Source organism: Astyanax mexicanus, chromosome 13 (genome assembly GCF_023375975.1).
Source record: "Astyanax mexicanus isolate ESR-SI-001 chromosome 13, AstMex3_surface, whole genome shotgun sequence".
NCBI lineage: Eukaryota > Metazoa > Chordata > Actinopteri > Characiformes > Acestrorhamphidae > Astyanax > Astyanax mexicanus.
Window position 1 is genome coordinate 35,981,431 of NC_064420.1, and position 21,994 is coordinate 36,003,424.

General features: G+C 40.4%; 2 protein-coding genes across 12 annotated transcripts in view; both read left to right on the forward strand.

Moving 5' to 3' along the window:
* ubr4 (ubiquitin protein ligase E3 component n-recognin 4) overlaps nt 1-12,740 on the forward strand; it is a 51,148-nt gene extending 38,408 nt beyond the window's left edge. For 8 of the 11 annotated variants that reach the window (XM_049462979.1, XM_049462980.1, XM_049462978.1 and 5 more), the window contains 26 exons: nt 590-717; nt 805-934; nt 1,390-1,550; nt 1,645-1,754; nt 2,008-2,149; nt 2,271-2,352; nt 2,485-2,658; nt 2,739-2,860; nt 3,151-3,348; nt 3,459-3,539; nt 3,671-3,758; nt 3,858-3,985; nt 5,135-5,242; nt 5,347-5,466; nt 5,584-5,774; nt 6,271-6,444; nt 6,549-6,648; nt 6,772-6,990; nt 7,123-7,236; nt 7,339-7,481; nt 7,569-7,694; nt 9,003-9,197; nt 9,951-10,175; nt 10,637-10,727; nt 10,951-11,113; nt 11,436-12,740. In XM_049462979.1, the coding sequence (XP_049318936.1) occupies nt 590-717; nt 805-934; nt 1,390-1,550; nt 1,645-1,754; nt 2,008-2,149; nt 2,271-2,352; nt 2,485-2,658; nt 2,739-2,860; nt 3,151-3,348; nt 3,459-3,539; nt 3,671-3,758; nt 3,858-3,985; nt 5,135-5,242; nt 5,347-5,466; nt 5,584-5,774; nt 6,271-6,444; nt 6,549-6,648; nt 6,772-6,990; nt 7,123-7,236; nt 7,339-7,481; nt 7,569-7,694; nt 9,003-9,197; nt 9,951-10,175; nt 10,637-10,727; nt 10,951-11,113; nt 11,436-11,500 (3,578 nt within the window). In that variant the 3' untranslated portion in view covers nt 11,501-12,740. The remainder of the gene's footprint in view (nt 1-589; nt 718-804; nt 935-1,389; nt 1,551-1,644; nt 1,755-2,007; nt 2,150-2,270; nt 2,353-2,484; nt 2,659-2,738; nt 2,861-3,150; nt 3,349-3,458; nt 3,540-3,670; nt 3,759-3,857; nt 3,986-5,134; nt 5,243-5,346; nt 5,467-5,583; nt 5,775-6,270; nt 6,445-6,548; nt 6,649-6,771; nt 6,991-7,122; nt 7,237-7,338; nt 7,482-7,568; nt 7,695-9,002; nt 9,198-9,950; nt 10,176-10,636; nt 10,728-10,950; nt 11,114-11,435) is intronic. The other 3 variants (XM_049462981.1, XM_049462985.1, XM_022677449.2) reach the window with 1 other exon arrangement.
* Nucleotides 12,741-14,546: 1,806 nt separating this feature from the next.
* The window catches only part of iffo2a (intermediate filament family orphan 2a), a 36,217-nt gene continuing 28,769 nt past the window's right edge, over nt 14,547-21,994 (forward strand). Inside the window, exon 1 of the mRNA XM_007246329.4 lies at nt 14,547-15,355. Within this exon, the coding sequence (XP_007246391.3) occupies nt 14,805-15,355 (551 nt within the window). The 5' untranslated portion in view covers nt 14,547-14,804. The remainder of the gene's footprint in view (nt 15,356-21,994) is intronic.

Genomic DNA, 21,994 nt, shown 5'->3' on the forward strand with positions numbered 1-21,994 from the left:
CTAATGCCACCTGTCAACGCTGAGGAACCCTGTTCCAGTAAGCCAAGGCGATATTAGCTAGCGGTTTGTCCCACGTAGCTTGTTTTAACACTGTAAACACTACAGGCCTATAATACTCCTCTCTAAACAAAGAGCGAGCTAGTGTGGTTGGCAGCTAATGCTAATGCTGCTCCAGCAGTGCTAGCCGGGGTTAGCAACAGGCTACAGACTGATAATACTCACCTCTGAACAGCTAAAGAGCTAGCGCTTAGCATACTTAGCGGCTAATGCTGGTGCTGGAGAACTGAACTGAAACTCCTGTACAACGCTGTACTTTACCAGAGTGGCTTTACTTCTCCTTACAACCTGACTGGTAAAATTCATACATAAGGTGCGCTGTATTAAAAGGCACACTGGCGTTTTTGGGACTATTTAAAAATGTTAAGTGCACCATATAATGTGAAAAAAATATACCGTATATATTTTTTAATGCTGTAGTTCTGGCCTGGATCTTGGTACTTATAACATTGTTTAACACAGACCACTTTTAGTCTCTGACATCATTTCATCGATTACACTCTAAAACATCACTATTTTATGTTGTCTACAGCCCTCAGCTTGTTCCTAATGGCAGTCAATATAAAGACTCCAGTAGTGGTGGAGAACATTACTCTGATGTGCCTGAGAATCTTACAGAAACTCATCAAGCCCCCTGCACCCACCAGCAAGAAAAACAAGGTACTGTGATTAAACTATCAACACTGACATTTTAAGTTGTTTTCTGGGCTTTCCATTCTATTAAATCTTATTCTCACACTTTTTCAGGATGCTGCTGTTGAATCCCTGACCACTGTCAAGCCATATAGCAACGAGATCCATGCTCAGGCTCAGCTCTGGCTCAAAAAGGATCCCAAGGCATCATATGAGGCCTGGAAAAAGTGCCTTCCTGCTAGATGTAAGTATTCTAGGTCTGCCAAAACACTTGAATGTGTTTACACACATTCATATAGCCTTGAGAGTACTTTTTTGCAACCAGCCATTATTCTCACAGATTAAAACACATGAACATAACGTAACACCCACTTGATGTGTTTTTTTACACATATAAGGATTAATATTATATAATCCTGTAGTTTCAGTGTAGCTCTGAGGTTGTTTTGTCGGGTGTGTGGATGCTTTGTTAAACACTGCTGACTTATTTCCAGTACCACAGTTTGTTTGCACTTATGCACAAACAGAGAAATTCTACAAAACTTCAGATATGCATATTCATGGCCTGATGAAAAACAATTAGTGAAAAAGTCCAGATTTCATAATCAGTAGTGCATGGAAAGATTCGTTGTCATCAGGTGCTAAAATATTAACTTAAACTGCTTTTATGTTCTACAATTTGTTTGCTCTCGTCTCCAGCAGGTCAAGAGCCTGCCTCAAAGCCTTTGAATAAGGCTGAGATCAGAAGACAGTACCTGATGGAGAAGTATGTTTGGAAGTGGAAGCAGTTCATGAGATCGAGATCAGAGGGTCTGTTTCCTCGCTTGCTTAAACTGGGCCACAACAACTGGCTAAGACAGGTGGGTAAACTCAATCTCTCTGATTTGCCTTTGTTGAACTTTTTGGGTCAAATTTCAAATTTGGGAAGCATCCTAATGTAATTTTGTTTTCCAGGTGCTCTTTACTCCAGCCACTCAAGCAGCAAGACAAGCCGCCTGCACCATTGTAGAGGCCCTAACAACGATCCCCAGCCGCAAGCAGCAAGTCCTGGACCTTCTTACAAGGTATGCTTTTGGGTATCCCTTTGATTAAGAGGGTGCTACTCTGAAATTAAAATGGTTTCACTGGTCATAGATTCTTTGTTTCAGAAAAAAGTACAGAAATACACCCCATAGCAATATTAACTGGTTTTAGTACTGTTTTTTCGTAATCATTTCTGTGGGACTATTTGCTAGATTGTTGGTAGGAAGTGAAGGCAGTGTTTGTCTGTCTGTCTGTGTTTGTATCTAAGCTAACGAAGCCCTTTTTATCATTCAGTTACCTGGACGAGCTCAGTATTGCTGGGGAATGTGCTGCTGAGTACCTGGCTCTCTACCAGAAGCTCATAAAACCGGCTCACTGGAAAGTGTACCTGGCTGCCCGAGGTGTTTTGCCATACATTGGTAATCTAATAACTAAGGTAACAGCATCTTCAGCTTTTCTTACAGTCAGTACTCTGTAACAACAAACTCTCATATTGTAGAGAAGTCCACATCTGTACATTAGTCTTACCTATTTGTTTCTTTAATTTTTTGCTTCAGGAAATTGCCCATCTCTTAGCACTGGAAGAAGCGACACTGAGTACAGACCTGCAGCAAGGATATGCCCTCAAGAGTCTCACTGGTAAGAGCAGTTCATAAATATATATTTTTTTAAATTGTGCTTCACTTGTTATATAGACATAAATGGCTTGCAAATTCATTATGCACTACAGAACATAAATGCTCTAATGCTATGTTATTGTCTCTGTTACAGGCCTGCTGTCCTCCTTTGTGGAAGTGGAGTCTATAAAACGGCATTTTAAAAGCCGGCTTGTGGGCACCGTGCTGAATGGGTACTTGTGTTTGAGGAAGCTAGTGGTTCAGAGAACCAAACTGATCGATGAGACTCAAGACATGCTGCTGGAGATGTTGGAGGACATGACCACAGGTATCTGCCATAACACTTAGCCTTTTCAACACTTTACAGCTGTACTACACAGAAATACTAATGTCTGATTATTGTTACAGGAACTGAGTCTGAGACAAAGGCCTTCATGGCAGTGTGCATTGAGACAGCCAAGCGCTACAACCTGGATGATTACCGCACTCCTGTCTTCATCTTTGAGAGGCTCTGCAGTATTATCTACCCTGTGAGTGACTCCTTTCTTGCATATTTTTTACCAGATAGACACGAAGTTTACAAACATGACAGACATTTGTTTGTGTCTTATAAGTGTCATCTTAGTATTAATGTAAAATGATTGTATTCCAGGTAATTTGGCTGTATTTCTAATGGTCTATTCATTTAAAATATAAAATTCAAATTGCGGAATACAAGTTTTAAATGTGGTTGCAGTGACCTTTTTCTACAAACAGCCCGGCTGATGCAATTCTTTGACATTCACACTTGTTCTCACTCTTGCACGTCCTGCTCTCTCAGGAGGAGAACGAGGTGACAGAGTTTTTCGTCACTCTGGAAAAGGACCCACAGCAGGAGGACTTTTTGCAGGGCCGCATGCCAGGGAACCCTTACAGCAGTAATGAACCTGGCATTGGCCCACTCATGAGGGACATCAAGAACAAGATCTGCCAAGATTGTGACCTGGTTGCTCTGCTGGAGGACGACAGTGGCATGGAGGTAGCTAATAAATACAGCAAACTTGTACTAAAGTAGAGCACAGGATTAGTTTTCTTTTTTTCTTTTGTGCTTTTATGCCTAATCATTTTGTGTGTTTTACCTTTTTTTAGCTTCTTGTGAATAACAAGATCATTAGTTTGGATCTGTCTGTGGCAGAGGTCTACAAGAAAGTCTGGTGTCCAACCAATGAGGTGAGGTTATGCAACAATATTTAGTGACTTATTAATCATTTATTATTAGTTTTAACCTGTTAGAATTTTATTTTGCATTTGTTTTGGCTTTGGATGCACTCTTAGATAGATGTGATTTGTTTTTTGTGAAGGGTGAGCCAATGAGAATCATTTATCGCATGAGAGGGCTTCTGGGTGATGCCACAGAGGAGTTCATTGAGTCTTTGGATTCTACCACAGGTCTGTAAAAGCATATTTACTAACTGGTCATTACTGTCAAGAAGCTGTTGCTAGATTGCTATTTATTCATTTTATTTTCACAAACTTTTTTATATTCAGATGAAGAGGAGGATGATGAAGAGGTGTATAAAATGGCTGGAGTCATGGCACAGTGTGGAGGATTGGAGTGCATGCTCAACAGACTGTCTGGAATCAAGGATTTCAAACAGGGCAGACACCTACTCACAGTATGTGTACAAATTTATTTATTTTATTTTATTTTTTAATTTATTTTGGACTTCGTCTTCAACATAGCATACACACTGACATGACAAAAGTCATGGGATTGTGAAATGTTAATTCAGGGACTGGCCTTGGGATAACACCCACATCTGTATAAGTTGTAAGGTGTGGTGTGGTGCAAGGTGACCTAAGTTTTCATGTCACACATGTTTGAAAAATATGTAATAGGAGGCATTACAGCTCGCTGTGGGCAGGGCAGTGGGTGATTTATGATTATGATTTGTGGCATCTGGCTAGAATTGTCAGTGCAGACAGACAAGTTACTCTGGCACAAATTATATCCATATTTAATGCAGGAAGCCCCACGTTATATTCTGCACATCAGTGCTGTTCACTTTAGCTACCATGGTACTATATTTTTTGCTCTACAAGGCGCATTGGATTATAAGGCGCGTTTTATTCGACTCTATTAAGGCACAGAGGTGTCGCAGTGTTTTGCTTCTTATTTAACAGGGCTCACCTCTTGGTAGAAAGACCTGTAAAGCTAAGCTAAGTAAAGTAAACAAAATTGCAATTCTTACAAAAAAAGAAAACATTTCAGATGAGTCAGACAAGTCAAAGCAGCATTGGATATTATTCTACACAGATTTCTCTCCTTAAGAGTTAAGTGCTTCCGTTTATTTACAGTAACCTTAGATTTCCAGATTAGCTAACCGCTAATGCTGCTTCAGCAGTGCTAGCTGGGGTTAGCAGCAGACTGATAATACTCGCCTCTAAACGGCCTAAGAGCTAACTAGCACTAAGCGGGTAATGCTATTTCTGCATTAGCAGTGCTAGCCAGGGTTAGCAACAGGCTACAGGCCGACAGTACTCACCTCTGAACGGCCAAAGAGCTAGAGCTTAGCGGCTGATGCTAATACTGCTGGAGAACTAAACTGAAACTCCTGTATAATGCTGTACTTCAGGGTGGCTTTACTGCTCCTTAAAACCTGACTAGTAAAATTCATACTTAAGGCACACTGGATTATATAGCGCACTGATTATTTTTGGGAAAATTAAAGGATTTTAAGTGCGCCTTACAGTGCGAAAAATACAGTTTCATATTTAAAATTTCAGAAGTAATAAAATTCGAAATCTTTGTTTTTCCTGTCTAGGTGTTGCTGAAACTGTTCAGCTACTGTGTTAAAGTAAAGATCAACAGACAGCAGCTGGTCAGACCAGAGATGAACACCCTGAATGTTATGCTGGGTACTTTGAACTTGGTGAGTAAGAGGAGAGTTTCAGTTTGCAAAATAATCAGACATTGCTGTAAATGTGTGTTTGTGTTTTTGTCAGCATGTTAGCTAAAGTTCTTTTTGTTCATCAGGCACTGGTAGCTGAGCAGGAGAGTAAAGACAGTGGAGGAGCATCCATAGCAGAGCAGGTCCTCAGTATCATGGAGATCATACTGGACGAGGCTAATGCTGAAACTGTGTCTGAGGACAAGGTGAACTATAAACAAGATTCCATTAAATTTTAAGCCTGTAATAAGTAATTATTGTATCAGTCTACACATGCTTTGTGAATGTTCTCTACCAACACGGCGCTATGATCTTTTTTGCAGGGTAACTTGCTGTTGACAGGAGATAAAGACCAGTTGGTGATGTTGCTGGACCAGATCAACACCACTTTCGTGCGCTCCAACCCCAGTGTTCTACAGGGTTTGCTGCGCATCATCCCGTACCTGTCCTTCGGCGAGCTGGAGAAAATGCACATCCTGGTGGAGCGTTTCAAACCCTGCTGCAGTTTTGACAAGTACATAATTTTATTAATTTAGTGTTTCATCAACATTAACATGTGATATTTAAGGTGAACTTAGAGTTTGTTAAAGTGAAGTTGCACTGAAGTAAATTAGTGATGCACTGATCTGAATTAAAAGTTCCGTTATGATACATAGACTTAGTTTATGTGCAATTAATAAAGCATATACAAAATATAAAAAAATGTATGTAGGGGGAGATCAAATAAAATAAAAATTATGGAATAAAGTTCTTAATTATTTGTGTTATTTATGTATTTATCACTGTTGTCCAAAGAGCCGGATATTTTATGAGCCAGTGTGTTCATCAGGTTTGTTCACTAAATATGTACCCAGTTCAACTAATTTTGTGAATATATGGACCAATATTGAATTCTAATATCTGATTAGTGCATCCCTAGCAAAATATAGCAAGTCTGCAGACAAATTCTTAACTGCTTTTTTATTTTATTTTATTTATTTATTTATTTGTTTGTTTGTTTGTTTGTTTAGGTATGATGAGGAGCATAATGCAGATGATAAAGTGTTCCTGGACTGCTTCTGCAAAATTGCAGCAGGAATCAAGAACAACAGCAACGGCCATCAGCTCAAAGACCTAATCCTGCAGAAGGGCATCACTCAGAGTGCTCTGGACTACATGAAGAAACATATCCCCAGCGCCAAAAAGTATGGCCTGTTTTACCACAGTACCACTGCACACTTGCGTTTTGGGATTTTTGTTCTAATAGGACTTTATTTACCCTATTTAAATGTACTTCAATATTTTACAGTCTTGATGCAGATGTTTGGAAGAAGTTCCTCGCCCGACCAGCCCTTCCCTTTATTCTCAGGCTGCTGCGGGGTCTGGCTACCCAGCACCCCCCAACACAGGTATTACAAATCTATTTATACTCCTTTGTTGTGTAGTCATATGATCATATCATGGTTTTTCAATTATCTGACTGTTTTTAAGATAAGGTGAGGCCTTTATTTATTTTTCCCTTGTTTTTTAAGATGCTGATTGGAACCGATTCCATTAGCAATTTGCACAAGCTGGAGCAGGTGTCCAGTGACGAGGGCATCGGCACTCTGGCTGAAAACCTTTTAGAGGCTTTGAGAGAACATGCAGATGTGAACCTGAAGATCGATGCAGCTCGAAGGGAGACGCGGGCAGAGAAGAAGCGTATGGCCATGGCAATGAGGCAGAAAGCTTTAGGCACCCTTGGCATGACTGTGAGTCTTTTATGTACAGAAAAAAATACCCGACAAACTATATATCCAAAATATCCATTATTTCTTAAGAGCTTATTTGAATTCTGTGTGCATATGTGTAATGTATGTTTGTGTATTGATGTTTCTTTTCAGACCAATGAGAAAGGTCAGGTGGTAACGAAGACGTCCCTGTTAAAGCAGATGGAGGAACTTATAGAGGAGCCAGGGTTAACCTGCTGTATCTGTCGAGAAGGCTACAAGTTTCAGGTTTGTGTGCCCAATTTATACATTTGACTTTATTTAAATTTATGAACAAAAATATTACCAGGATCTCTATCTTAACTTTATTTTTTTTATTTTTTTTTATAGCCAACTAAGGTCCTGGGTATCTACACGTTTACGAAGCGCGTGGCTCTGGAGGAGTTTGAGAACAAATCCCGCAAGCAGCAGGGCTACAGCACTGTTTCGCACTTTAACATAGTCCACTATGACTGTCATCTCGCTGCTGTCCGGTACGGGTGCTCTAACTTTGCTCTTGTTATCTTTATACAGCATGAAAATTATGGTCTGATCGTTTTTTGTGGTTATTATTGTGTCAGGCTTGCTCGAGGGCGTGAGGAGTGGGAAAGTGCCGCTCTACAGAACGCCAACACCAAGTGCAATGGGCTCCTGCCTGTGTGGGGGCCACACGTACCCGAATCAGCCTTTGCCACCTGTCTGGCAAGGTAGGCCATGTTTTATGTTGAGTTTCATAAAAAAACATTCTCATGAACGTAAATGACACAAATATTTGAAGTGTTTGTGGACACCATCCTTTATAATAAATGCATTCACCTACTTTAAGTTGTCTAGTTACTACAGAGTAACTAGTATTGCCAGTAGAATAGGACTCTTTGGATCATACCCTATTGGCACCATCAGCTGACATAGACTAAATGGAATGGGCAGAATAATGGTGCTTCCCCAGAGGTTTTGGTATTTACCATCCAACCTGAAACTCAGAGCAATGCTTTAAAATCTAGAAGAAGACCCCAAGACAGGAAACAAAGTTCTTCCAACAAAAGCAGAAGATAATGTTCCAATACTTTTGTCTGGAATATAATCAAGAGGAAGATGGATGATCACAAGCCGTCAAAACAAACTGAACTGCTTGAATTTTTGCACCAGGAGTGGCATAAAGTTATCCAAAAGCAGTGTGTAAGACTGGTGGAGGAGAACATGCCAACATGCATGAAAACCAAATATTGATTTCTGAAATGTATGAATATGAACTTGTTTTTCTTTGCATTATTTGAGGTCTGAAAGCTCTTTTTTATTTTTCTGCAAATAAATGTGCTAAATGACAATATTTTTATTTAGAATTTGGGAGAAATGTTTTTTGTAGTTTATAGAATAAAACAATGTTAATTTTACTTAAACATATAAATAGTAAGATCATTGAACCAGATTCTTCAGAAAGTGAATATGTTGCAGATAATTTGTATTAGGTGAGCATTTGTTATCTTCTAAAGCAGGGGTATTTAATTAAAATTTAGTACGGTCCAGTTGGAGAAAATTTCGTCAGTCCAAGGTCCAGACAGTCATTGTGTTATAATAATATATAATAATAATAAAATGCTTCTCTGGCCAGCATTTGTGTATATTCCTCCCCTGCCTCTCTCGCGGTCAGCATGTCTTTAGTTTCTGCCCGTTCTCTTTATAAAGGTGTTTTTTTTTTTCCCAGCCGCGTCCCAATTCACTAGCTGGGGCAGCAGGCTGCACAGGTCTGATTGGCAGAGGAAAGTGTTTCGGGATCTTACAACAAACGTGATTGGTCTGCGAGTTTACTGCGCCACAAAGCACGTAAACTGTGAAGACAATAAACGTTCTGATGCTTTAAATGAACAGTCAGAATTAAATCCTTCTCAGTAGTTTATGGGTTTGGGTCCACATTGAACAATGTCTGAGTCCGGACCTGGACCGCGGTCCGCCTATTAGTGACCCCTGGTCTAAAGCATGTAACTTTAATCACAAATCTCTTTGCTGCTTTGTAGGCACAATACATATCTGCAGGAGTGCACAGGGCAGAGGGAACCCACGTACCAGCTCAACATCCATGACACCAAGCTGCTGTTCCTGCGCTTTGCTATGGAGCAGTCCTTCAGTGTGGACACGGGGGGAGGAGGCCGTGAAAGCAACATCCACCTCATTCCCTATATCATTCACACTGTCCTTTATGTCCTCAACACGTGCGTTACTGTTTCATCACATTTGCTTACAGAACTCAATTTAAACCTACTTTTAAAAGAGTGTAAATCTCTTAGTACATAATTGTTCAGTTTATTTGAAACACTCTGTTTGGGGCTCTGGTGCCTTAGAGGTTAGCTCTTTAGTTATGTGGTTATTGACAGCAGGGCTGTGGGTCCAATACCAGGGTTCGACAGGCTGCAACTGCTGACTCCTGAAAAAGGTGCATCAATATTCTTCAATGTTCTTCAGACTGAGGAATCTACAGCTACACCTCTGCTGTTGATTGTTATTGTGCTAACGTTAGGAATGCACCGAATATTTGGCAACGAAAAATATTTCTGAAAATAGCAAAAAAAAAAAAAGCACTTTTGATGTTTGGTAAGTAATGAAATCAACAAAAAAAAAAACGGACCAGAATTGATTACTTTATGTAAGATCATATTACAGTGTTTAAAACAAATTTAAAGGCCTGTCTGCTTGGTTTTCTGTTAGTGTCAGCCACCACTGTGGTATTTTTAGAAAAAATTATTTATTGTTTTTGTCTGCTGGGATGTTAATGTACAAAAAATATTATTAAACTGCAGTTTATGCGACTGCTTTTAGTTAAGCCTTTAATATTTATACAAATGTTTTATTTTTGTTTGCTTTTAATTTGGATGCATGACTATTAACAGACAATCTAGTGAGTTCTATGAATTCCCTTTTATAATTTGTGTAGTGATAGCTTTTTAATGTCTATCTATATGTTCCAGCACAAGGGCCACGTCACGGGAAGAGAAGAACCTGCAGAGCTTCTTGGAGCAGCCGTGTGATAAATGGGTGGAGAGCTCTTATGAGGTGGATGGGCCACACTACTTTACTGTGCTGGCCATGCACATCCTGCCTCCTGAGCGGTGGAGGGCCACACGCATAGACTTCTTGCGCAGGCTCCTGGTCACTGCACATGCACGAAAGGTCTCACCAGGGGGCGCCAACAAGTAAGAGAGAAGCCTAGGCTGTGAAAAAAGCCTTTTTCCTTTAGTGTTTTTGCTTTGCCGCTACTGTGCCAACTTCCCTGTGGAGTAGGTTAAAATGAAGGTCTGAATAAATGCCAATGCTTAATTCAGCCTTCAGTGCTTAAAGTATGCTCTGTTTACTGTGTGAGATTCTGATTCTAATTAAATTAAACAATGACAAGACCTAGTTCTGCCACAGAGCAGTAGTGCTTAGCTAGCTGAAGATCTGTCTGTGTATGTTGTTGTGTTGTGTTAAGTAACATGTTCTGTTAAGGGACTTTGATCTTTTAATAAGCACTAATGTGTGTTTAATTGCAGTTGATTTTGTCAGTGTTGTTACTTTGATGTGTTATAATACCTAGATCATCTGTTATCACAAATAATCTGATATGAAATTATATGAATATATTGTGTTTGCTTAATTTACAACATGTCTGTTTCAGACTTACAGACAAAGCAGTGAAGGAGTATATGGTTTATCGCTCACCGCTTCTCTTCTGGGGCTTGGTGGACCTCATCTATGACATGTTCAGGGTAAGAGCACTTTGTCTGCCATCCAATAGTGTAATCTGTAATGATGAGAAGGTTGGGACTGTGTTGGTTTATTAATTAATTGTGAAAAGATTTATTTACACTTTCCATACTGTTCCAACTTTTTGTGGATGTGACTGACAATTATGCTTAAACTATTGTATTCCCTGTATATTACTAAAAATGCTGCTCAGTTCTGATTCAGTTTTTCTTGTGACTATTACAGAAAGTGCCCACCAGTAACACAGAGGGAGGCTGGTCCTTCTCACTCGCAGAATATGTGCGGCACAATGACATGCCCATCTACGAGGCTTCAGAAAGGGTGCTGAGGACTTTCCAGGACGAGCTGATGCCTGCTGAATCTTTCTCAGAGTTCCTGGATGTTGTAGGTGAGTAGAAACGCACAATTTTCGCCCACATTCCAGTCTGTATCTTAAATTACAGGGGAATTTACAGATTACACAGCATTTAGATTTGCCTGTAGGCTTTACTTGAATTTATTGTGTAGGATTAAATTACAGCTGTTAAGGAGCTGAGCAAGTGGCTTCTTGCAGTGAAACACACTGAGTAAATGATTTGTTCTCTTTATTAAACACTTCAGATTTGATCTAGATGAAGAAAAGTAAGGTGTGGTTCATGTTGATTCCTTTATCTTTCTAAGTTTGAAGCAGCTAGACTTTGTTTCAACCCTCTCATGATGTTTGTTTGCAGGGCTTCTCTCAGAAATCCCAGACCCTGACGGTTTTCTGCAGGACCTGTTGAACTCTGTGCCCTGATGGCATTCAGCCATTCCCCTCACCGGACACATGTCCACCCTGCTCAGTGCAGGTGTTCCTTAATCATGGAGGCTGTCCACCACATGGACACTGCTGCTCGCAGCTCCAAAAGGACACCTTTCAATCGGGAGTCTGCGCTCCCAAATTACAGCTCACACACTCTCTTTCACCACCACCTCCGCTCCTGATATCCGCTTGGGTTTGTTCTTTTACAGAATCTTCAACTATAACACTCCTAAAACAGAGAATTATATATGTAGTCTGACGAGTTAATGCATTTATTACAAATGTTTCCGTAACATCTAATACACTGAAACATGCTGTTTTGATCCAACACGTTGACAGGTGAATTCTTCAAGTAACTTTCAAATTTTGGGAATTTAATGATTGCGTAAAACAACTTCATGGCTTTTATTTGACCATTTTTTCTTTTCTTTTTTTTTCTTTTTTGAGTTAGCTTCCAGAATGACAGAGTGCTTCAGTTTCACAAAAGTGTGGACTGATACCTCGGCGTCATGCACATTGTTTCTGGACATTTTTGCAGTGGTGTTTAATAATCTGATTGTAATTTGTAAGCAAGGCAAGGCCTGTTGCTGGGTGTTTTTGAAGAGGTGCTTGTGTGAGGTTTCTCTCCTTGTCTGAATGAAAGAAACAGAATGGGAGTATATCTGATGTGTGTAAGCCCATTGAATCTGAAATGTATTTGTATTGAGGTTTTACCTGCTTCTACAATGAAACTCAACAACTGTCGAGATAACATTAATAAAAGGGCCTGCATCTTTACTTTGGAAGCTTTTTTTTGTTGGTTTCTTTTTGCTTTGTTTTCCTGCTTGGATTTTGTTTGTTCTGATCTGAAGTTTACAACACTAGGTTATTTTTGGGCTTTATCATTTTTATGTGACTTTTCCCCCAACATGAACCAAAATGTCCTACAGACAAGACATTTTTCTCAAAGGCCTTTTCTTTTGTTTTTGGTAAGCAAGGCGCCACTGAGAGCTGTCTTGGTGATTAAGTTAATTCGTAATATATATACATATATATATTTACAGTATATACACCTGTGAAGGGTGACCTTGTACTCTGAGCTGAATGCATGGTGTGGAGTTAAAAAAAAAAATCAATAAATAAAAGAACCCAGTTAGTGTTTCTTCACCTATTCCCGCTGCTACAATGTTCAATTGTTGCTGAATGTCCGCTTTTTGAATTAGCTCAAATTAATAAAGCTGTACGAATTCCACAAGCGACTCTTTGTCATCTGAATAATGAAAAAATGAAGAGAAGAGAGGGAAATAAAAGTGGAGGAAATCATTATTCTCTGCAAGCAGTTGTTTTGGAATCTAATTTTGCAGATTGCTTCTGTTGCCAGGAAACGATCCATCATGGGCTGGTCCACGGTGTCCTTCTGTTTAATGAGACAAAAGCTGTACAGCATTCTCATTAAACACATTTAGCTAAGCAGGGCTTATGCTACTTTACATGCAAAATTTAAACTGCAACAAAGCAAACTATGGACTCTGATACTGTTATTTTAATCCTAATTGTCATTAATCATTTATTTACTTGAGTAGATCACCACCACTAAAACATTTCGAAACTGTTTTTCTACTGTACTAAGACACAAAACCTTTCCTTAGTGTAAAGACTGGCACATTCTTCCTCCAATACATGTGAAGTCAGCCACCACCTCTTTTTGAACTGATGGTGATGCAGCATTTTGCCAAGTAGTATCACAGCACTCTCAGAAGAAAGCGCAGCGACTCTGTTCTGATGCATCAGCTCACAGATGCCTTGTGCTGAGTGACATCACCCTTTAGAGTGATGTGGGGAGAGAGCAAGGCCAATTGTGTGCTCTCGGGGCTTCAGCAGCCAAGCCGAGCAAGCTACATGAACAGGATTCGAAACAGCGATGATCTAATCATAGTGGCAGTGCTTAGCATACATAAAACAATTTTTACCTCAAATTGAGCTTCAAGCTGCCGCTGAAGCAGCATCACTAGGCAGCCAGTGCACTTATAGGAAGTGCACCAGACCCCGCCTCCTGGTACACTAGCTAACAGACACCTGTGCCAGAGAGAATCACAATGGGAGTAATTAGGGGAGAGAGCATTCACCATTGTGCTTTCTCAAGCTCCACCTTCCTAACACAGCATTATGTGGAACTTGGGTGATAGTGTTATTGTCTCTAAAGCTTTTAACTTGCACACTTAAACATAGTAGCAGTAGAACAATGCCAGATCACCTACCAAGTGTTTTGAGGAGGGAGCAGGAAACCAGATCCTGGGAAAACCAATGCAAACTCCAGACTCGTCACAAACAGATCAGAGCAAGGGGCATGTATAATCAGCATTCCAGGCTCCTAACCAGGCTCCTTAATTTCACCCCTAAATCAGTTATTATTAAATCAATAAAGCCTAATCATTGTAATAATAACTAGTATCCATGCTGAAAACCCCCATCTGAAGTCAGTGTCTTTGAAAATTAGAATTAATTAAACAAGTTGGTAATTTTGGCAGTGTGAACAGATGCCAAGGTCTGCTGGAAAATGAAATCTGCATCTCCATAAAGCTGGTCAGCCAGGGGAAGCATGAAGTGTAAAAATCTCTCATCCCGGCCCTCGTGATAAAGCATTGATGATTTAACCCTTTCAGACCCTGCATTCATTACAATGGACATCATGTATTTTCTTTATTTTAAAATGTTTTTTGCACATAACACTATTTTGAGCTGCTGTCCATCAGAATAGACCATGAACCAGCCAAAGAACAAGTTTATAAGTGAACGGGAAGGTGCTGTGTGTTGTATTTGCAGTTTTGAGGGTTGAATAAAGAAATAATGGAAAACAGTAAATGAAAAGGTGCTGTGTTGTATTTGCAGTTTTAAAGGTTAAATAAAGAAAAACACTGAATGAGAAGATGCTGTGTGTTGTATATGCAGTCAGCCCATCCCTGGTAAGTGAGGTCTGCAGCTCGTGCGCGCCCCTGTCCCGGGGGGGAGTTGGGCGGAAGCTGTCTGTGATTGGCTGCGGGGTTTTGGGGGCGGTCTGTGTGTGTGTCCTCAGTTTTCCGTGTGGAGAGAGTTCAGCCCGAGCCTCAGAGAGCGGATCCAGGCCGGGTCAGAACTGGGGAGCCGGTATCAGAGAGAGCGGTAATGCTATAACCGGGTTCCGCGCTCTGCTGTGTGTGAGTGGGTTTACCGGGGGATGAGGAGCCTGAGCCGCCGCTCCGTTATACCGGGGGGAGCGCGCCTCGCCCGGGGCCGGGCTGTGATGTGAGGACCCTGTGAATGAGCCGCCCGGAGCGCAGGGATGGATCTACCTCGCCGATTCCCAGACCAAACCCCGCCGCCGCTGTTCACGGAGGGCCCGCTGCCCTCAGCCTTATCCCACATGGCGGTTCCGCCCGTCGGTGCTGCCCCGGGGAGCGGCGCCGGCGCGGGGGTCAGCAGCGCCCTCAGGAACGACCTGGGCTCCAACATCCACGTCCTGAAGACCCTCAACCTGCGGTTCCGCTGCTTCCTCGCCAAAGTGCACGAGCTGGAGCGCAGGAACCGGCTGCTCGAGGCGCAGCTGCACCACGCGCAGGAGCTGTCCCGGTACCGGGCCCGCTTCCCCCGCGACCAGGCGGTGCAGACGGACCATGAGCTGCCGGTGAGAGAGGCGCGGATCCCGGGGAAGATCTGGAGCTTCTCCCACGCCACAACCCACGCAGGCCGCGTGGAGATCCACCACGGGCCCGGGGTCTCGTGGACGCACCCGGACGGTGTCGGGGTTCAGATTGACACCATCACCCCCGAGCTCAGGGCCCTTTACAACGTGCTGGCCAAAATAAAGCGCGAGAGAGATGAATACAGGAAGAGGTAAGATCAAACGCTGGCCGATATATCGTTTATAGCGGTAAACCGCGATACAGCTGCTCAGCTGTGGCGATACTGTCTTATTAGCGATGTGCTTAAAGGAGAAATCCGGTGTGAAATGGATTTGGCGTGTAGTGAAACATTATAACGAGTACGAGATTTTGTCAAATAGCCCACCCTACATTGACCCATCGCTTTTAGCTGATGTTTCCAACAGGTTGACAGTGCTAGAGATAGGGGCATAGCATTTTCCATGCAGAGAAATCACTTTTTTCGCTATTTTAACACCATTAACAAGCTCAAAGTAGCTCTGCACTTCATTGGTAGAATTCGGAGAGCCCTGATGTTTAAAACGAGGCACTGTGAACTTTGAAAGTGTTTAAACAGACTATTTAAACACACTGTAACTCGATAAGTCAACTGACGAGCATAAACAAATACATAGGATAAGGAAACTAATTGGAAAATGGATTCAGTGGAATTGTCTGTTGCTGGAAATATCTCATGCATCTCCTGCATTTCCACAGAATCAGTTTTGCAATCTTTTCCCCTATCCTAACTGTTCATTCGTGCTTATCAGTCATCAGTCAACTTATTGAAGTACCTATGCACTTTCAAATGCAAAACCCTCATATCCCTAAAATAACATCTTCACATGTAAAGAAATTTCAACTTTCAACTTTCAATAAAAGTCAGTTTAAAAAGGAATATAATTCAAATTCATATTGGGCCATTCAACATAATTTCTTTTGAAGCAAGCAATGTAATTGTGTTTTAGCCTTTGTTTGGATTGGTTGGGATTGATAGTTGGGTCGGATTAAGATCACAACACATTCTCACCTCACTTAAACTGCTAAACATTTCATTGCTCATTTTGTCAAATATTTTCTTATACTGTCTCTTGCTTTACTCTATTCTATTCCTCAATATTGCTTGTTTTTTTGTGTTTTTACTGCTGAATTTAATAGATTAAATTTCACTGTGCTGCTGATCCAGGTAGATTTAGTTAATTTCTGCATTTTTATGATCATTCATCATCTGCATTTTGTAAACACACATTTTATTTTAAGTAGCGCATACACACTCAAACCCATGCAAAACACTTGGATCTACAGGCTTCTGTTTAGAAGCATTCTCTTTAAGGCATAAATAAGCAAAGAAGGCTAGCTAACAGCACATAATAACTTATTTAATGCTAATTTAAACATTATGAGTCGGTTTTCTGGACAGGGATTAAGTCTAATCATAGATTATATTTTCCTTTTAATGGAAAACCTCCATTCATAACCCTTATATCCTAGTTCCTCCCAGCTCTAATACAACAACATATGTTTCACCTTGTGTCCATCTTCAGCTTGGATTGTTAGAAAAAAATAATACATCTCCTCTTATTTTAGATTAGTAGTATTTGTAGAATGATAATCTCCAGAGCTGAACTGTAATTGAGATGTTAGCACTCTGCTGATGGTTGGACCTGTTCCACAACATTTTAAACGAGTAACAGTATATCATACTCTCTCAGTCTGTGTCTACTGGAGAAATAGAATGAGCTCTAACGTATTTTTTATCTGATCTCAACAACTGTGAAGTATTTTTAAACAAATAGTATACTGATGTTTACGGTTGCTTAGCTGAGGTGTTCTTATCAAAGATCATGATAAACCATGCCAATGCCATTATCTTTTCCCACCAAACGAACAGAGCACATAGGGGCTTATTCATTCACTGGCAGGCACATCCTGTGAATGGCTTGCTGTAGCTTTAAGCCATTTCCTGCCTCTGTAGACTGGCCAGAGATGTTGCTTGTCTGCCTGCCATAACCATGCCGTAACTCAAACAAAGGCCAAACATGTTTAATACATTCACAGGACAGGCTAAAGGAGGAACTGTACAGAATCTTGTTAAATACTCAAATAATAATCAGTTAATGTTTTGTTTTATAATCTAATCTAGTCTTGTTTGAGGCGGGGGCTTTCCTGATAGCAGTGTTTTATCGCTGGATGTCTCATTCCCTCTGGTTTCTCACACAGTAGTAATAGTCTGGGTATGTGAACTATTGGATGAAAGAGCTTTGACCTGCACAATGATGCATTTCCAGGAATAGAATAGATTTGTGATTATTTTTATGCCCTCCTCTGTCCTCTTATTCATCGCGTCTCACAATAGTGGTGACGTGAAAATGAACAGACTGCTTTTTTTACACAGTGCTCACTAGGCCTGAACCTGCTGATATCACATATCACAATTCAGAGCTTTTGATTATTAGAGATGAAGCGCTAAGTGTTTTTGAACCATGACAACCATTGACAAATGTCTTTTAGCTGAATGTAACCTTTCCAGACATACTTGATAATAATGCATCATTATTATTGTGCATCTGCGATGGATTGGCGGCCTGTCCAGGGTGTATCCTGCCTTCCGCCCGATGCCGGCTGGGATAGGCTCCAGCACCCCCCCGCGACCCTTAATGGATGAAGCGGTTGATAATGACTTGACTTGACTATTATTGTGCATTGTTTCTCAAAGTAAAAAAATACTTTTTGGAATCTACCACATTTAAAACCTACTACTACACTAGTAGTAAGCACTAGTAGTGAGAGTCTGAGTGATGTACAATACCTGTCAACATTTTGGACAAATCACTTCCTGATTTAATGTTTTTTCTACATTTTGGATTAATATTAAACACATAAAAACAGTTAAAGGACATATGGAATTACAAAGTAAACCAAAAAAAGGATTTGGCCTCCTTAATCCCCTGAGATAAACCCATCTGAAGTAGGTGATTTGGGATGAGCTGGAGCACAATGTTAAGACAATGAGAAAATGCGAATAGTGGGCATATCTGTTCTTAAAACTAAATGTGGTACTTAGAAGAATCTAAAGTATAAAACATGTTCTGCTTTGTTTAACACTTTTTGTTTGTAAAATACAAATGTGTTCCTGTATCACTTTAATTGCTTTAATATCAAATTTATTCATGAACAGAAAAATCATACAAAGAAATAAAAAACACATTGAGTGAGGAAATGTGTCCAAACTTTTGATTGGTCCTGTACTCTTAAGAGGGTTATCCAGTTAGCTAGTGGTGTTGAGTGGCACATTAGTTTTACACAGTCAAAAATATGTGTGAGGTAGGAGCTTGAGGAAGAAACAGTAATTGCAATCACTTAAGTCCTTCTTATATCCAGCAGATTTGACATATCAACACCTCATAGCTTATTTATATTCAGTTTGGGTGAGTCCAAACTAGTTTGGAATTTAATCTCATTGCATTTCATGTTTTATTTCTTCACTTATCAAGTTCTTCTAAAATATGAGGTTGTCTTACGTGTTGACATCCAGCTTCAGTCTGCTTTGAAACATCCACTGTTTAAACCAGCTCTATTAATCTGTGCAGATTTAAAAGAGGTATTCTCTGTAGTGAAGGGAATTCATTCTTCAGCTGTTCGTGAAGAGCCAGCAGACACTGGCATGGTGCCAGCATATAATGCCATCCTCCACAAGCAGCTAGCCTACATTTACAGACCATCGTTAATCTTAGAAGTGGGCCTTACAAAAGCACTTAGAACTACTGGCATCATTTCTGTATTCTGCAGCTGAGCACATCTGAACTGAGTGCTAGCACATGTAATGGGTGATGTTTGGTGGCGGGAGGCTGAGTCTCGCTGTGTCCTGCTGCTGGATTTTGTAGGAGCAGGAGCAGCAGTGTGTATTCAAATCACTTTGTTCCTTTTTTATTTCCTACTCCCACTCTTTCAGTTCCATGGAATGCTTTGTGACCCGGATTAGCCATGTGTGGGAATTCCAGAGATGTGCACGGATGGTTAGCTCTGCTGTTGTGTTGATGTTTTATAATTAATGTGCATTAGAATTAATTTTTCCCTTAAGTTTTCTTTATAAAACTTTTTTTTAAATCTTTTGTTTGTAAAATATGTTTTAGGGATGCATCAAATATATATGGCAACTAAAAATATTCAGCTGAAAATCACAAAGAAGCACTTTCGGCTAAATCAGTAAAAAGACTGAATAATTTATACCAAATAAAGTTTTTCATGTTGCAGTATTTCCTCTAACATTGGAAATAATTAGCACTGCTGAGGTAACTTTATTATTAGAGAGTACAACAGCTGTAAAAAAACAAAATTGCTTAGGTAGCTAGCTAGCTAAATATCTGACTAGAATGGCACTGCTGAAGTAATTTCATGATTGGAAGAGCACTGCTGTAATTATTTCAGGATTAGAATTGCAATGCTGAAATAATTTCAGGATTAGGATAGCACTGCTAAAATAATTGCAGGATTAGAATAGCACTGCTGAGATCATTTCAAGAATAGAGTAGTACTGCAAAAAATAATAACAGGTTAGAAAAGCACTGCTGAGATAATTTTAGGATTAGAATAGTACTGCTGAAATAATTTAATTATTAGAATAGCCCTCTGAAAGTCCATACCTGTATACATTGTGAGGTGTTATCGTGTGAGTGAAGTGTGAGACATTGGCCAGCATGCTAATTGTAAAGCGATGTGAATTATCAGAGTTTGAGTAAGGCCTGATGGTGGGTGCTAGATGGGTTAAACCTTTAGCAATGCTAAGTTGTCCTCTGTGTCCAGTGGTTCCAGTTAGACAGGCCACAATATTTATTATATTAATCAAAAGCAGATGTTTTAGTGCATCTGCCTAGCATCACTTAATTTTCTTGCTCTTTCTGATTACATCAAAATATCTGCCGAATCTAACCATCTGTCCAATACTTTTTCTTTTATTTTTGATATGCGCCAATGCCAGTATCATCCTTCATCCCTGCTGAAGAGTTTCTTACGAAAGTGACAGAAGAAAATGAAGGGTGGGAATTGGGAACTCCTATTCAGGTTTACTGTTCTCCTGGGAAAGGGTGTTATTCATTCCTTTGCTGTTACACTGAGAGTAAGCACAGTCTGTACATCCATGAGTCACCACAGAGCTTTAACACGCTCTGATCACACAAGCGGGTGTGCTGGAGCATAAGGCGAGGCACGCTTTTGGAGGGTGGTCTTCACACACTGCTGTATGCTTTAAAGACTGGGACTGTTGCTGTCCAGTTCTGGTCAGAAATACTGGAAAAGGTTTTGCTTGAGGCGCAGTGATGGAGACACAGAGGGTGGGCTTTAGGCAGTGTGAAGTCATCTCTCAGGGGATTGGTCCATAGTGCTGCCTCACTGGGGGGAGAGGCCTTTGTCCTCCAGGCTCATGGAGGGTAGAAGGTTTTAGGCTGGCAGGGTCTGTATTTTTGCTGTGGGTGTGAAGCAGAGTGGTTGAACTATATAAAGATCTTAACTCCTGACAGTCTGCGGTTTCCTAGAAAATTCCATGTAATTTGGATGAGGACGTTTTGGTTGCTGCAGTGAAATGAGATGTTCCAGGCTTGAGAAAGTGGTCATTGTGGTAAAAAAGCAAGCCGTCAAAATAGCTGTTTTCTCCAGACGTGATTTTATAAACGGACAAACTTATAGAAGAGTCTAAACAAAGATTAAGAAGTGAAATTATTTGAGCCTCACTTTTAGCTAGATTAGATATCATTACAGTAACCTAATCATAACCTAATCTTTTATATCAAGAATAGTAAAATAGGAAAAGGAGCATGTTCTTAAAATTATTTTGTAAATAAATGTTAAGGCACTGTCTGCTGTTTTATATAGTGTGAAAAAGATTGTGTGTTAGGGATGCACCAAAATGACCATTTTTGCCCCAAAACAAAACTGAACAAAATAAAAAAATGCCCCGGTCATGACAGTCTTTTTTGCAAGTTTTGAATGCTCTTGAACTGATTGTTTTCAGCGCACAGTTTGCAGGCTTTCTTGTGCATGAGCTTCAGAAGAGGCTTTTAGGACAGTGCCAGGCAGATCGAGTATATGCAGTGTGTGGCTCAGACTTCTCAGACCACTGCTTAAACCTCTGCAGCAATGCTGGCAGCACTCAAGTCCTAATGTTATGTCTTGTAGAGAGTGAGACAGATTTTATATCTGCATTCTCAAACTTGGGTGGATGCAAAAGTAATATAGATATGACATATTGTAATTGATATCAGCACAACAGGTTACAGGTAATATAATCTTTATATGGTCAAAAATCGGATTTGATCTGACTCCAAAACCAGGATCCTTTATGAACACTAAACACTGTTTTGGAAAAGAATGAGTAGAAGCATCCCACCTCTAATGTCATGGCTTGTATATGCATAGACAGGATACTATGACACATGATCTGGTAGTTTTTATGAAGGGCAGGCACTCAGTGACATAATATTACGTTACGCATGTTCATACACTGTTATGCTCCAACTGGGGCTGATTGTAATATTATGTTACGTGCGCCAGATAGATGAGAATCACACCACAGGAATGTTGATGGCCAGTTCAGCCTTTCTCACAAAACACTGAGTACACAAAGTCAGTGCCCCTGTTACCCCCACCACCACCACCCCCTCTCTGATTTAGTACCTATTATTTTGTGGTCATGCACATGATTGAGTTGCTTGAAAAGCCTTTTCAGGAGCAGATTCGCTTGAATTGAGGTTGGCTTTTCTGCAGAAGGAAGGCCGGTGATTAAGCAGTGTATGACATAACCGCAGCAGAATGACTGTGGTAGCTGTGTGTGCAATCA